The sequence below is a fragment of the Cannabis sativa genome, chromosome 3 (assembly GCF_029168945.1).
Source record: "Cannabis sativa cultivar Pink pepper isolate KNU-18-1 chromosome 3, ASM2916894v1, whole genome shotgun sequence".
In the NCBI taxonomy this organism is placed as follows: domain Eukaryota; kingdom Viridiplantae; phylum Streptophyta; class Magnoliopsida; order Rosales; family Cannabaceae; genus Cannabis; species Cannabis sativa.
Window position 1 is genome coordinate 41,212,657 of NC_083603.1, and position 17,585 is coordinate 41,230,241.

The window sequence follows — 17,585 nt, forward strand, 5'->3', positions numbered from 1 at the left end:
TGTATAATATTATAAATTTATTAAAATTTTGTAGTATATCTTAAATAATTTTAACATACATAAATATAAAAAAAAAATAAATTAAATTTTTTTTAAGTAGAGGATACAATAATATATTAATGCATTGTAGAAGCACCCATAAATATTTTATATTTTTGCATGACACGTACGGATGACAAGAAGTGGTTGTTCTTCCTCATTGAAATTTTCAATCTAAACCCATTTATATTCCTAATCCTCTCATTAGTCCTCATTCACTGTTTTGGTTATTAATGTTTTTGCTAACCCCCGTATCTTCATAAATGAATTTAGATTTCTTCCTTTTCGAAAAAAAAAAACACCAATAAAGAAATAATTTTTCATAATAAATATTTGATTTTGTTTCCTGTAATGAAATCAAATTTTGTATAAATAAGATTCATCACTTGATAAATTTCCCAAGAAATTTGCACATCTTTGCCTTATTTTTCTCTCTTTTTCTTAAAGGTTAGAAAATTATTTTCTAGAATCCATTTATTTTCTCTTCAAATGAGGTGAACTGACAATTTTCTTTTTGTTACTGTTACAGGTCAATTATGGCTGAAAAAAGAGCAAAGACAACATTAATGATTGGTGAAGAGAAAGACAGAATTTCGAAACTACCTGATTCACTCATCATACATATACTGTCGTTTCTTTCCACTGAAGATGTCGTTTCGACTTGCCTAATTTCAAAACAATGGAAATTCATGTGGTATTATGTCCCCAATCTCTCATTTTCCAATTCTAATTTGGCAAATGATCCAAAAAAGTTTTACAATTATGTTGACAATTATTTAGAACACCGCAAAAGAGGCATGTATTTTGTCCCCGATTCAGCCATAACTAGTTTTAAGCTTTGCATGGATTATTCTTATGAAAGAATCAATGAACCCCACCTAAACAAATGGTTAGCTTTGATAGTTGTGATGAAAGTCAAGGAATTAGATCTTTATCTAAAGAAGGGGAAGAATTACCATGGTGATATGTACTACTATCCTTTACCTAAAACACTCATAGTCCATGCAAGATATTTGACTATTTTGAAGTTGAATTCAGTGGAGTTGGATTCTCATTACTCGTTTAGTTTTCCATCTTTGAAAACATTGTCATTATCTTATGTTAGGCTTGTAGTTAATGATGTTTTAGATAATCTATTGATGGGTTCCCCTTCCCTTGAGAAATTACAATTGTATAATTGTTGTTTATCTAATGATCATCATGATCAGCTCCTCATCAACATACAACAAAGTTTAAGCCTCAAGTTTTTGAAAATTAGTCTCATTAAGGATTTGGTGGAGCAAATCAAAGTTATAAGTCTTGAATCTTTGTACCTATTAGGTGTTTCCTTTGACAAAATAGAACTCTCTACATGTAAGGGAATTCGAATTCTCCAATTAACTTGTTGTTGGGGTGTGGAAGACTCGTCATCATTCGAAAATCTCATTTCTAACCTTCCTCTTCTTGAGCAATTGACATTGTGCAACGGGCCTAAGCGGAAGTTAAAGCGCGTTAAAATCTCGAATCAACACTTGGAAAGACTCTTTGTGATAAATCGTTATGAAGATGAAATGACTGTTATAATTAAATCAGCTTCGAATTTAAGAATTTTTTCTTGTGTAGGTAATATCAAATTTGGTTTATAAATTTGTTGATTTTTCTTTTGAATCTCAAGTGTTCTTGGAGAAGCATAGACATTCATGTTGAGTCAAATGAGTGTCTTATTTGATTCTTTGGTTACTTGGCTGACTGGAAACTCAGTATTCTAAAGTGATTTCTGCTATTTTTTTTTTCTTTCTATTTTCTTCTCACCACAATTTGAAGTTCTTTAATTCCTTTTTGTTAACACATTAATCTTAATTTTTTTTAATGTGTAAATCTATAAGCTATTTAATTTTCATGCCTATTATGGTTAAGATTAATGTGTTAAGGAAAACAAAAACAGCTGGTTATAAACATGTTTGTGATTATATTAAGGGCCTAAGAACTATCAAATACACATACATTTTTAATCATATATAAATATATATTATTAAATATCTCAATTTTGCTTGTTGATCTAGATTTGTTGTTCTCACTATCAATTGCATTATGATGAATTTTGCTGAAGTAAATAAGCCTAAACACTTTCTAGGATTTGCATTAAAAGAGACTCAATCAGCCAAAAACAACCAAAAAGTCTAATAAATTTCCAAGACAATAATATCAAAACAAACAAACTTGAGTAGCAATTAGATATATACTTTTAAGTACTTTGAAGATTTGCTCTTGGAATATTCTAAGGCTGCATATTTGCTCAAATAGCAGTCTTGTTTGAATATTTTCACCTTTCTTTTTCTTCTCAAATTCTATGATGGGTTACTTAATCACAAATTTTTACTTTGATTGCTCAACGAAAGAGTGAACTCATAGCCAATAATACTTATGGGTTGCTTAGAATATTTCATATAGACTCGATAATTAAACATTGCTCACACAGTAAAGTTATTATCATATTATGATAATTGTACATCTATCAACATGATATAGTGTCTATTATATAGGTAATTAGGATTATAATGAGATGGTCGTTTTCAATAACTGTATTTAACGTACATGGCAGTACTCTAATAACTACAGATTGGCCCATTAAATTATAGTCCACCATCACTGATGATAGAGGCCCAATAGCTCAATTCTAGTAGAACAATATTATAGACATTGCATTTGATGATTTGTAACTTCAAGAGAATTCAAATGCAATTTGTATTTGTAGTAGATCCTAGAGCAATAATTTAATAATTTAAATAATTATTATAGCTCTAATAATTTCAATAATTTTATAACTCAAATAACTAATAACTTTTCTTTAATAACAAAAATTATAAGATAATTATCTCATTTAAAAATACAAAATATACTTTAATTAAGTAATATAAAATAAATACCGTAATATAACATAAGGATTAAAATTATATTTTTAAAGACTAGTTAATTAAAACAAATTGTAATTAATAATAACTGTGATTATCAACATTACTTTAGCAACATATTAATTCATTATATAAATGAGAAAAATGGCATATATAGGAACATAAATAAAGATATATATATATATATATATATGTGATAATTTTAAACAGAGTGATTGATGAAATAAAATAAATATTCATTTAATATAATATATTAATCTAAAAAAATGAAAAAGAATGTAACAAACTATGTTGTGAAGATCAGTTTTCACTGTAGAGTAGAGACATTAAATAACTGACATTATTTAAAAATAGAATAGAACAAAATAATATGATTAAAATAATTGTCACTAACCTATGTCCATTAATTAATTGTCCAAATAAAACTTTTTCATACTCTGTTTGGGAGAGAAAACAAAGGAGAGAGCTCAATAATAATTTTACTCCATGTTTTCTATAATTATAAACCAACATATAATTAATTCGATTAATATAATTATTATTACTACCACTACATGAGTAATTAATTATTAGTTAAATAAACTAACCCTTGGTAATAAGTTTCAGACATGGTAACAAGATCAGCAACATTGGTACTAAGCAAGAAGCGTTGACCAAACAAGCTCTCCCGTTGACCAAACAAGTCTTTATTCTCACTGTTGTGTTTTCCCTCCATTACTCTGTTTGTCAAACACAAAAATCAAAATACTGAAACATTTAAGTAAGGGAACGAAGATGAACTTCAATACCACTATTCATTCTTATGCAGAAGAAAGCTAAACAAAGTGCTTTTTTGGCCCTCTATTCAACTTCATTCTTGACTATTATTCTTTTTCTCTGCTTGCCAATTCGATTTTGAGTTGGAAAATTTATTATCTTTGATTGTTTCTTAATGTAATTTTGAAGAATCTTTTCACTTTATGGTCAAGTAAGTATCCACGATTCTATCTTATTCTTCTTCTTTTTGGTTTATTCTTTTGGTTAGAAATGAGTTTGATTAATGTTCAGATCAAACTTATAGAGCTCAAGTTTTGCTAACACCCATATTAAATATTTCATACATATTAAATTTTGACTAATTTTCTTGATTGTATTTTTCTTTATGTCTTCCTTAATTATTAATTGTATAATTTCTTTATTTCATCAATTTGGTTTCCTGCAATGATTTTTCTTCCTCTTTTTTCTTCTTTTTAAGAAATTAAGATTCAACTATTACTACTTACAATAATTTCACAAGAATTGTGTACATTCTTTGCTTTCTCTCTTTATTGCATATTTTATGTGTAATTCTTTCTGGGTGTTCTTCATTCCAAGAATCGATTTATTTTGTTTTCAAAGAAAGTTAACTCACGATTCCTCTGTTTTTTGCTGTCATAGGTTACCTATGGCTGAAAAAAGAGCTAAGACGACATTGATGATGATGGGTGAGGAGGAAGACAGAATTTCGAAACTACCTGATTCACTCATTCTACATATTCTATCCTTTCTTTCCACTAAGGATGTCGTTTCAACATGCCTCGTTTCCAAATGCTGGAAACTCATGTGGTATTGTGTCCCCAAACTCTCTTTCTCCGATTCTAATTTGAAAAATGACCCAAAAAAGTTTTACAATTATGTTGATAATTATTTGGAACACCACAAGAGAGGCATGTATTTTATCCCCGATTCAGCCATAACTAGTTTTAAGCTTCGTATAGCTTATTCTTATAGATTAAGTGAGGTTTGTCACCTAGATAAATGGTTAAGTTTTGTAGCTGAGAATAAAGTTAAGGAAATAGATATTTTCGTGAAGAGGTTGAGGAATTAACAATGGTGATATTTACCACTACACCATACTTAAAACACTCATAGTCAACTCTTGATATTTGACTATATTGAATTTGATTTGGTGGAGTTGGATTCTCGTTACTCGTTTAGCTTTCCATCTTTGAAAACATTGTCATTATCTTATGTTGGGCTTGTAGATAATGATGTAATAGATAAGCTATTGTTGGGTTTCCCTTCCCTTGAGAAATTGCAATTGCATAAGTGTTGTTTATCTAGTCATCTTCGTGATGAGCTCCGCATCAACATACAACATAGTTTAAGCCTCAAGGTTTTAGACATTATATTCACTAATTATTTGGTGGAAAAAATTGAAGTAATAAATCTTGTTTCTTTGATGCTAATAGGTGTTTCCTTTGACAAAATAAAACACTCTGCATGCAAGGCAATTAGAATTCTCACATTAAATTGTTGTTGGGGTATGGAAAAGTCGTCATCATTCGAATATTTCATTTCTAACCTTCTTCTTCTTGAGAAATTGACTTTGTGCAGCTTGCGTGTGGAAGTTATAGCATGTTGAAATCTCGAATCAACACTTGGAAGAACTCACAGTTACAAACAGTTTCTATGATGAAATGCCCTTTATAATTAAATCAACTCCAAAATTAAGGGTATTTTCTTATAGGAGTAACATCAAATTGATTGTATCAATGGAGTCGTCCAAATTGTTATCTGGAGAATTTGTGATTCTTAACGGGCTAGAGAACTATGATCCCAATTGATTTATCAATTTGATGAATTTTCTTTTCAATCTCAAGTGTTGTTGGAGAAGCATAGACATTCATGTTGAATCAGATGAGGTATGTCGTTCACCTTTGGTCGATTGGCAAAATCTTACATATTCTACTCAATGTAAACTGGAGAATGAATCAAAATTGAAAGATACTCTGCAATGGATTTCTCCTACATTATCTATAAAGAAAGAACATCCTAATTACCAATGTATTTTTAAAAAATATGAAAAGTATAAAGATTTGTTCTTGTGATTACATTATGCTATCAATGCCTTATTATTTGGCTTGCTAGAAATCCAATATTATATTCAGTGGCCTCATTAGGAAAGGTGATGAAAAATTGGTTTGTCAAATGTTGGGACATTTCTTAGCTGTATAATATAAGATACTAAAGTGATTTTCTGCTATTCATTGAAGCTATGTATTATTTTTTGTTGACATTTATTAGTAATTGAAAAGGGGCATCCTTTAATGCTCTAAATAGTAAATAAAATGATTTGATTTTGGGTTGCTCCATGAGCATTGATTGGTTGAACATTATACTCAATTGGAAATGTGATGTAACTCTGTAAGTGAAGATTGATCAATAATGGTTTCAATATGTTCTGCAATTAATATAGTTTCATCTTTGATGGTTCATTTGGATTATCCTTTATTCTTGTGTTATTCTGGTATTAGTGAACATGAATAGTGTGTGTGAATGTCACTTTGTTTATTTTTCCTTTTATGGATAAATTGTACTTTGTTTCTTTGCCCTATTTTTCTATAATTGAATTTCTTATGTGCTCCTAATTCACATTTGATCATGAGATATTAATTTTCTTGGCAAGGGATTTCTTCTAAGCCTCAGGATTATGTCAAAATATGTTGCATAAAATGTTCAACAACCTCTCATTTAATCATGGTATTTTATGAGATTATCTAATAATGGTGATCTATCTATGTTCCTGACAAATTAAAGACACATTTTACCCAAAATTTATCAATTACTTTCCATATTTATCAACTGCTTTTCTTTCCATATTCCAATTCTCACAAGTATCAATAATTGAATCTTCTTCAAATTGTAAAATACTTGATAAAGTTATGGTTCACCTATATATGCTCTATGCATATGTTTTTTTTGTGAGCACTTTCATATGTATATACACAATATATATAATAAAGAATAATGTTGCAAGTGTGGTGGATTTTGTAGAGTGATTTTCTCATTTGAAATAATAGTTTCCATTCCAAAATTTGATATAATAAAAAAGACTACTAAATAAGGCATTATAATTTGTGCAAAAAAAAGTACTTTTTTCCATTTGATTCAAATCATCAATTTTTATTTTGTTTTTTTGTCACAAACCTATTTTTAAAAATGAAAATAAGAACAGCCCGAACCCAGCCCAAATCCATAACAAAAAATAAAAATTGATGATTTTAATATAAAATAGCCAAAATAAAAAATCCTTAGTTATATAGCTTCAATTAAATAGAAAAAAGTACTTCTTTTGCACAAGTTATAATGCTTAAAGTTCAATAACAAATATTCTGTAGTCTTTTTATTATATCTAACTATTATTTCAAATGAGAAAATAACCCTACAAAATCCATCACACTTCCAACATAATTTGCTTAAATAATAGAAACCCAATTGATTGATTCTATATTATATATATTTATATATATTATGTATATACATAAAGAATGTAAGTGAACAATAACTGTATATAAATATCAATGACGAATTTATCAAGGGTTTTACAACTGTAAGAATTTATCTTAGTAGTTGATGAAGTAATTGATATAATTTGGGTAAAACGTGTTTCAAATTTGTTGAACATTATTAGATTATCTTATAACAACACATGCAAGCATAAAAATAAAACACCATGATTAAATGAGAGGTTGGTGAACATTTTATACAACATATTTTGGTATTATCCATAGCAAAGAAAATCAATGCCTCGTGAAATTAAGAAATTCAATTATAGAAAAATAGAGGAAAGAAACAAAATACAATATATCCATACAAGAAAAAATAAACAAAGTGGCATTCACACTATTCATGTTCACTAAAAACCAAAATAGCACGAATAAAGGATAATCCAAATAAATCATAAAAGTTTTGCTGAACATATTAAAACCATTAATGATCAATCTTCACTTACAGAGTTACATCACATTTCCAATTCAGTGTAATATTCAACCAATCAATGCTCATGAAATAACTCAAAATCAAATCATTTTATTTACTATATAGAGCATTAATCACATAAAGTAAAATACAATTCAGAAGGACCAAATATACGTTAACAATATAATCAACAAAAAAGAATTCATAGTCATTATACAGCTAAGAAATGCCCCAACATTTGACAAACCAATTTTTCATCAACTTTCCTGATGAAAGCTAATGAATATAATATTGAATTTTCAGTTAACTTAAGTAACAAGGCATTGATAACATAATAATCACAAGAACAAATCTTCATGCTTTTCATAATAAGGATGCTCTTTCTTTATGGATAATGTAGGAGAAATTCATTGCAGAGCATCTTTCAATATTGATTCATTCTTCAATTTACGTTCAGTAAAACATGTAAGATTTTTCCAATCGAGCAAAGGTGAACGACATACCCGCTTCAAGTTCTCTGGAAAGATAAGAGCCTACATGTATAGAATTAAAGGAATGTATTAGTGTCAAATAAATATACATCAAAAGATATACTAATAATATAAACTTTAAATAAAAAAAATCAAATAATACAAGTAATAAACATACCTCATCTGCTTCAACATGAATCTCTATGCTTCTCCAAGAACACTTTGAGATTCAAAAGAAAAATCATCAAATTGATAAACCAACCGGCATCATAGTTCTCTAGCTCCTTAACATTACAAATTCTCAAGACAACAATTTAGACGACTCCATTGATACATTCAATTTGATATTACTCCTATAAGAAAATACCCTTAATTTTGGAGTTGATTTAATTATAAAGGGCATTTCATCACAGAAACTGTTAGTAACAATGAGTTCTTCCAAGTGTTGATTCGAGATTTCAACATGCTATAACTTCCACTTAAGCAAGCTGCACAAAGTCAATTTCTCAAGAAGAGGAAGGTTAGAAATGAAATATTCGAATGATGACAACCTTTCCATACCCCAACAACAATTTAATGTGAGAATTCTAATTGCCTTGCATGCAGAGTGTTTTATTTTGTCAAAGGAAACACCTATTAGCATTAAAGAAACAAGATTTATGACACCAATTTTTTCCACCAAATCATTAGTGAGTATGATGTCCGAAACCTTGAGGCTTAAACTATGTTGTATGTAAATGTGGAGCTCATCACGAAGATGACTAGATAAACAACACTTATACAATTGCAATTTCTCAAGGGAAGGGAAACCCAACAATAGCTTATCTATTACATCATTATCTACAAGCCCAACATAAGATAATGACAATGTTTTCAAAGATGGAAAGCTAAACGAGTAACGAGAATCCAACTCCACCAAATCAAATTCAATATAGTCAAATATCATGAGTTGACTATGAGTGTTTTAAGTATGGTGTAGTAGTAAATATCACCATTGTTATTCCTCAAGCTCTTCACGAAAATATCTATTTCCTTGACTTTATTCTCAGCTACAAAACTTAACCATTTATCTAGGTGACAAACCTCACTTAATCTATAAGAATAAGCTATACGAAGCTTAAAACTAGTTATGGCTGAATTCGGGACAAAATACATGCCTCTCTTGTGGTATTCCAAATAATTATCAACATAATTGTAAAACTTTTTTGGGTCATTTTTCAAATTAGAATCGGAGAAAGAGAGTTTGGGGACACAATACCACATGAGTTTCCAGCATTTGGAAACGAGGCATGTTGAAACGACATCCTTAGTGGAAAGAAAGGACAGAATATGTAGAATGAGTGAATCAGGTAGTTTCGAAATTCTGTCTTCCTCCTCACCCATCATCATCAATGTCGTCTTAGCTCTTTTTTCAGCCATAGGTAACATATGACAGCAAAAAACAGAGGAATCGTGAGTTAACTTTCTTAGAAAACAAAATAAATCGATTCTTGGAATGAAGAACAACCAGAAAGAATTACACATAAAATATGCAATGAAGAGAGAAAGGAAAGAATGTACACAATTCTTGTGAAATTATTCTAAGTAGTAATAGTTGAATCTTAATTTCTTAAAAGAAGAAAAAAGAAGAAGAAGAATCATTGCAGGAAACCAAATTAATGAAATAAAGAAATTGTACAATTAATAATTAAAGAAGACATAAAGAAAAATACAATCAAGAAAATTAATAAGAATTTAATAGGTATGAAATATTTATTATGGGTGTTAGCAAAATTTGAACTTTATAAGTTTGATCTAAACATTAATCAAAATCATTTCTAACCAAACGAATAAAGCAAGAAAAGAAGAAGAAGAAGATAGAATCGTGGATACTTACTTGACCATAAAGTGAAGAGATTCTTCAAAATTACATTAACAAACAATGAAAAACAATAAAATCTCCAACTCAAAATGGAATTGACAAGAACAGAAAAATAATAATGGTTAAGAATGAAGTTGAATAGAGGGGTAAAAAGGCACCTTGTTTAGCTTTCTTCTTCATAAGAACGAATATTGCTATTGAAGTCCTTCTTCGTTCTCCAAATTAAATCCTTCAATTTTAAAATTTTGTAGAAAGACAAACCTGTTAGTGGTTGAGATACGATTGAAGCTTCATAGTATGATCCGACAAACCCATTCCTCGCCACCGTTGTCGTGATCTTTTGGGAAGAAGGAGGGTTTGGGGAGTCGAAACCCAGTCTGCACCATCGACAAGATTCGATCTTTCCTCAATTGAGATACGATTGAAGCGATCCGCCAAACCAACTTTCTTTACTGCAAACTTCGACCAAATCACCTCTGGTATACATTTCTCTCTCTTTTCTTTTTTTTTTTTTTTTTTTTGAGAATTGATATTTGAGGAAATAAGAAGCAAATTTGATATTTTTAAAATTCAAATTTTTTAAAGGGATAGCGTCTGTTTTGGGTTTGAAACTGAGTTGCAATAAATAACGAAGCAAATATTTTATTTTATTATCTTTTTTTAAATATAGGACTTAGTCTCGCCAAAGCTAACGGAAATTCTGTTATATAAATATAATAACAATCTTAAAATAAAAAAAAAAATATTTTTAAAATTATAAAAATATTTTCAAAGTTAAAGATTACTCAATTATAACAATTGTAAGAGAGGGACCTATGAAGAGCCAAATCCTTTTGTTAATATATTTATATATTTCACACCCATTTAAGCCTAAGAGGTGAATGGGATTATTAGGCTAATAAAATGGTGGAATATAATTTAATAGATCAATTATAGTCATAAACCTGCTCAGTCTCTAATTATAAGGGAATTAGAGATTTAGATTGCTATGTTAATTTTAATTGCAATTTAAATTAACAGCAGCATTAACTTAGGTGTCGTTTGGTAACATTTTTGTTTTTTAATTTTTTAATCACAAAATAAAAGTAAAATTTTTGTTTTTAAAAATTTTGCTTTTAAAAAACAAAAATGCGTTCTGTAACCACTTTTATTTTTCAATTTTAAAAATAGAAAACAAAAGTGTGTTCTGTAAAGTTCATTTTCATTTTCACTTTTTGATTTTATTTACGTCGGGGGATTTGGGTTTGGGTCATGATCGAAGTACAAGATATTGATTAAAAAAAAATGTTTAAAAAAATATTGAAAGTGATTTTTTTTTTTTAAATTTTGATTCTTAATTAAAAAAATTGGAAAGTAAAAACAGTTTTATAAAACATGTTTTTGAAAAAATATTTTTATTTTTTTATTTTTACAAACAGAAAACTAATTAAATAAATGTTACCAAATGTCACCTTAGTTTACCAATCACCCAAATATATCAATACATATAAGTGTCTATCTAACGATATTTTTTGGTTTAACAGAATATACTTAAAAATAAAAATAAAAAATATTCTGTTAAATTTAACGATTAGATTTGATCTCCTGTTAACAAATAAACTCAATAATTAAACCAAAAAAAATAAACAATCTTTTAACTCAAAAAAATAAAAAATATGTATATATAAAAAAAATAAAACTACGGTCGCGATGAAACTAATTCCCCTCAAATTACGATTCCATTCATTAGATTCGTTAACTCAACAAAAAAACATATATAAAAAATGAAACTTTACGATCGTGATGAAACTAATTCTCCTCAAATTACGATTCCATTCAAATCAGCAATTTTACTGAGATGAGATGCAACCAACATCGGTAGAAAAAAATTCCAAAATAATACGAATGTTTCTTTGAGTTCCCATCAACATCCAGTAGCCAATGCTGAGCCTATTTTGAGCAATGAACCTGCAGCTGCAGATTGCGGCAAAAGTACAAATAAGGTATGTAACCATATATTTATAGCAAGTTGAATATATATTTTTCGTTTAATGGAACTAGGTTTACTAGACACAATTTACTGAATCGCAATTGATGATTTTGTAAATTATTTTTGTTACAAAATCTCACCCAGTTCAAGTAAATGCACTTGGAAAATAACAGAGCATCTGCAAGCACAAGTTAATCTTGATTAATATTGTAAACATTAACTTGGATTAAATAGTACTACTTTTCATGTGAAGCATTATATGCTTTGACGATCGTGATGAAACTAATTCCCCTCAAATTACGATTCCATTCATTAGATCTATATTTCCTTTCGGAGACTTTGGAGATATCTCGTACCCGTCGTAGCAGAGAAACCTAGCCATGGCAGCAATGAAGTTGGTTTTTCCAGTACCGGAAGCTCCGTAGAGTAAGTAGCTTTGTTTCCAGACGTGACCTAATCTGTGGTAATATTGTTTGATTTTTGTCTTCAATTCCGCATCTATTGGGTCAGATTCTATTAGTATCTTTTTGTTTTTTGTGTTGATTGAATCAGTATAATCATATTATATATGAATCTAATTAATATGTGTATCTACATATATAAAGATATATAATTTTTAGATTTAGTTAGTTGATAGATAGTGGCAATAAATATTTAATTGGGACTATATGCTTTGTTTAGTGGTGGTAGTGGTAGAGGAAGAGGTATGGAGATGAAGAGTGGTCGAGATAAGATTTATGCACTTGGAGTATTAATGTAAGAATCTCATTACTTTCTTTTTTTGCTTATATATGCTTTTCTTAATTTTGTTTTTATCGGTCATTATTAATTTTTCATGGATTTAGTCGATTCTATACCCATTAACAGGAGTGAGATGTAATAGATACCCAAATACTTTAAATTTTTATGGGGTTCATTGCAAATCAGGTAGTGCTATAAAATAAATTTGCGCTTAAGAAGGAGACAGATGAAGTGCAATTTTTTCTGCTATCATTTTCTAGCTTTGAATTCGAAGTGTTGGGTTTGTGAAGGTCAGTGATAACTTACAACTGAATGTGAAGATAAATCCCATATCACTTTAAGATGATCACACACTGTTGATTATGTTAGACACAAACACTAATGAATACAAGTAAGTTTTTCTAGGCTTGAGCTGTTGCTGCCATGGTTTCAAGGGTTGTTTTCCTCACTTTCTCACTTGTTACTATTTGATGAAAGTCTAATTTTTGTTTGATGGAATGTTTAGAATCAGTGTTGAAAAATAATAAAGAACCTTTGATTTGATATTGGATAGAGGAGGATTGTGTCATTTTCTCGAAAACTTAAAGAAACAATACAGAAAACTAAAATCATTCTAATGTTTATTATTGGTCTTGGTATTTGGGCTTATAGTGGTTTCCTTAGAAATATTATATATGATATTGATATTGTTGTAAGTTTAAGCTTGAACTTGCCAATATGGACACAATCTGTAAACTACAAGAAACCATTCTTATTAAGAAATACTATTCATCATTCAAAAGTTATATTTTTGTAATTTTCATTCCTTTTTTTTACAGCTTTATTAATGTCTCCTCTTTATTAGGATCACAAGGATGAAGATGGATTTTTATGTATGACTTACAGGGAAGAACACACTTATGAGCAACAATGTTTTAAGTAAAATAAGAACTTTAAAGTTGTACATTCTCATAGCTTTGTCTCTTCAAACCAGTGTTCTCATCCAATTAATGATTAAACTCCATTGATGATGTCTATTGCAATTAATAAATTCAATGCCATCAATTATATTTTGATGAAAAGCATTATCATTATTTGTTTTAAAATTACATATGAAAATTGAAAAAAAAAATATAACCATAATTAAAACCTAAAATAAAACTTAGTATACGTGACTTGTCACGTAACATCTATCTAGTATATAAACTAACCGACAACTACGTGCAAAGCACGTTGTCTGTTCTTTTTGTATTTTTCTTTTGGAATTTTTTTTTCATATTAAAAAATTACATAAGTTTTTTATTATAGTTTTTAAATTATTACTTATATGTAATTTATACTCAAAGAAGAAAATTTAACAATCTTTTCTTTTGATTCTTCAATAGAGTATGAATTAAAGTTCTTGTACATTTCAATTTTCATTTTCCCTTGATCAACTTAAGTTTATAGTATCCAACACTTTGATAACAATTTAGAAACACTTTCAATATATTTAGTATTTTCTTGAGAAATAAATTATATAAGTTGGTAGTGTTGTTATTTATTTGACCATTTATTGTTCCACTAAATGGATTTATCAATTGTAGATTTATTTTTTCTATTTAAAATAAGTGATATAATAATTAAAATATTATAAGTTTTATTGAATTAATTATTTTCATAAAATATTATATTAGATATGAGTAAGTTTTAAGTTCTATTTCTTTAAAAAAAGGTGGTTAATTATTTTAAAATTTTACATAAGATTGTTATTCTAATTTTTAAAATATTAGTTATATGTAATTTATAATTTAAAATGAAGATTTAGCAATTTCATCTTCTTTTGCTTCTTCAATATAGTATACACCGAAATTTTTGTATCTTTGAGTCTTCATCTTCTCTTGATTAGCATAATTTGTAGTATCTAACACTTAGTTCACTACTACAAATATCAGAATTCGCGACGGTCCTAAAAATAATTTTTTTCGGGGACCGTCGCTAAAAAAATTAAGTAACTATTTAAAACCGTCGGGAAAAATTTATTATTCCCGACGGTTTAAAATCGTAATAAACAAAATAAGCGACATTTTTTAATAAAATATAATTTTTTAATAAACCTTTATAGGCGACGGTTTAATCATTGACTTTTATTCACGTCCCACACTTCTAAAGTAAACTCTTTCCTCTCAATCCTACTTATCTCATAGTATTATATATTTCATTAATTTTAAAAGATTGATAATATTTTAATTAATAATAATAAAATAGTAATTAGCAATTAAATTAATAAATAGTATGAAATATGGGCGCAAGATATAAATTACATTATTAGTAGGTTTTAACAAACTTATTAATAATTTTCATTGAAAAAAATTCAAAAAAACTTATTAATAATATAGGGTGATTTGTTAGGCTATTTTTAGCTTAAGTTTCAGGTCACATTTTATAGTTGTTTTTCTTCTTTATTATTATTTTTGGAATAGAATTACGCTTGTTTTCTTTGATTTCAGGTTTCTACATTTGGGATGTATAAATTGGATAAATTTCGGAAAACAGTGATCTATAAAATAGAGAAAATTTTGAAAGAAAATAAAGCTAAAATTTTAAGCCTAAATTCGACTATGTTCTGATCATATTTTGGAATAATTCAAAACATAAAAGTTTTAGATCTCTTTTTTATCTTTCCAACGCATCTTGAATCAGCTCATTTGGAGTTTGTATGAGAAAGTTATGCCCATTTTACTAAAAGAGATCGAAGTAGAAAATTTCCAGTCGCCGCGGCGAGATCACCATGGCCGCGGCCATAACTCGAGAACAGAAACGTGGTTTTCAGAAGCTCATCTGGCCGTGGCGGGATACCCTGTGGCCGCGGCGAGCGTCCGTACGGTCAGGGGTATTTTTGTCCGACGAACCCTAAAAATTAGATATAAATAGAAAACTGCGATTGGAAGTCAGGGGGAAGCGATTTGGAGACCTAAAACACAACAGAAAGTGGCAGGAAGAGCAGAGTAATTCAAAGTGAAGATCCAGAATTCATCTACCAACAGTTTCTTTCTCTATTCCTCTTTAATTTATTTATGTTGAATATTGTCATAGGAATGGTTATGGATTTGTTTCTAAACTAAATTTCTCATTTAGGGGGGATGATGATTGTTGTTTAATGTTTTTACCTAGTTAATGCATAATTGTCATTCCTCCATTCTTGATTGTAAAATTATCTATATTTGTGTTTAATTCCATGTGTAAGCTTGATCACCTTCTGCATGTTCTATGATCTCAATTCAAAATCTGAAAAGTGAGAATTAAGAATGCTAAAATTGGATAATCGATGTTCTATGTGAAACGAGAGTATTCACATGACTTATGTGACAAGTAGATTATTGCTTAATGCTGATTTCATGTTAGTTTAATTAAGAGATTAATTAGAGAACATGTGATTTAGAACCTAAAGATCTGAAAAGAGTTAGGTTAATTTATAATCTGAAAAGGATAGCAATTAGGCATTAACAATTAGGTAAACATACAACAGGATTCTCCTCCCTATTATCTCATCTTGCTCAACTTTCACTTGTGTTATTTAAGTTTTCTGAATTACTTTCATTCTTTTTAAATCATAAATACTTTTGATTTGCCAAATAGAATTATAAGTAAAGTTTAGTAGTAATTAATCCAATTCTCTGTGGTTCGACCTCACTTGCGTGAGTATACTACTTGATTGCATGCACTTGCGTAGTAATTAATAATTTTCGCAACAAATTTTTGGCGCCTTTGCAAGGGAATTGTATAAAGATTAATATTACACAAAATTATACTAACTTCTATTTTGGTTTATTTCTCTTGCTGAATTTCTAACCTGTCTGTTGCATTACATTAACAAACAATCAATCAGAGACAATAAATCCTCCAAGTCAAAATCGAATTTACAAGAAGAGAAAAAACCTGTTAAACGATTGTGAGAGGGAATGGTGGTTCTGCATCATCTGTCTGCTCCTCGCCACTGTTGTCGTGATCTTTTGGGAGGAAGGAGGGTTTGGGGGAGTCGAAACCCAATCTGCACCATCGACAAGATTCGATCTTTCCTCAATTGAGATACCATTGAAGCGATCCGCCAAACCCACTTTCTTTGCTGCAAACTTCAACCAAATCACCTCTCCTATACATTTCTCTCTCTCTTTTTTTTTTTTTGAGAATTTTGAAAATTGATTGTGAATTAGGGGAAATAAGAAGAAATGTTGAGATTTTTAAAATTCAAAATTTAATATTTTAAGTAATAAGATATGATTTTTAGGAGTGGTATGTAAAGATATGATTTTTATTTTTTTTAAAAAAAAGCAATATTTTTTAATGAGTAGCAATAAAAATGGAAACTTTGGTTTTTTTTTTTTTTTTAAAATAAAATTCATAAGATCTATTAATTAATAAATTCGTTCAAAACAATATAAAGCACCTTAGAGGAATAGTCCTACAACTGAAGCACACGACCTGTAGAGAAACAAGAGTCTCTTGCAAAGCAATGAGCCAACTTATTGCAGATCGTTTTACAAAACACAAATCAACAAAAGATAAAGCTAAAAGAAAATTTCGAACATCTTAAACAATAAGACCAAACTGTGAAGCCATGAAAATAACGCTGTGAATCGCTTGGACACATACCAAGTTATCTGTTTCTAACATGACTTTATCCCACGAATGAGTTGCAATCCAACTCAAGGCTTCTTTAATGCCTATTATCTCAGTAATTTCGGGTTGAACACATCCAATATTTCCCTTCTTGAATGCTTCTACCATAGCACCATGATAATTCTGAACTACACAACTCATGCCAAAAGACAAGACTCGGAACAAAAAAAAAAACTAAAAGAAAAAGACTAAAGAACCATGTCAAAAGACAAGACTAATGAGAAAAACTAAAAGGAAAAGACTAAAGAACCATGTCA

The 17,585-nt window shown here is 28.9% G+C and overlaps 1 protein-coding gene and 2 long non-coding RNA genes across 4 annotated transcripts; 2 read left to right on the plus strand and 1 right to left on the minus strand.

Moving 5' to 3' along the window:
* Window positions 1-548: 548 nt before the first annotated feature.
* Window positions 549-1,818, plus strand: LOC115709551 (putative F-box/LRR-repeat protein At5g41840). Its single transcript, XM_030637678.2, has one exon. It carries the CDS (start codon window positions 576-578, stop codon window positions 1,662-1,664), a length of 1,089 nt encoding a protein of 362 aa, XP_030493538.2. The 5' UTR covers window positions 549-575; the 3' UTR covers window positions 1,665-1,818.
* A 5,992-nt stretch (window positions 1,819-7,810) lies between these two features.
* LOC115709211 (uncharacterized) lies at window positions 7,811-10,644 on the minus strand. 2 transcript variants are annotated; one of them, XR_009686605.1, is made up of 3 exons: window positions 10,139-10,523; window positions 8,298-9,524; window positions 7,811-8,182 (listed from the first exon to the last, which is right to left on the minus strand). It is a non-coding gene; the product is annotated as an uncharacterized LOC115709211 (long non-coding RNA). The 2 variants fall into 2 exon arrangements; XR_004010184.2 differs by having other exon boundaries at window positions 8,298-10,644.
* A 1,100-nt stretch (window positions 10,645-11,744) lies between these two features.
* LOC115712675 (uncharacterized) lies at window positions 11,745-13,763 on the plus strand. Its single transcript, XR_009686667.1, has 4 exons — window positions 11,745-11,962; window positions 12,266-12,375; window positions 12,631-12,705; window positions 13,535-13,763. It is a non-coding gene; the product is annotated as an uncharacterized LOC115712675 (long non-coding RNA).
* Window positions 13,764-17,585: the final 3,822 nt, after the last annotated feature.

Coding starts and splice junctions, on each gene's coding strand:
- LOC115709551 (XM_030637678.2), top strand. CDS start 576: ATGGCTGAAAAAAGAGCAAAGACAACATTAATGATTGGTGAAGAGAAA.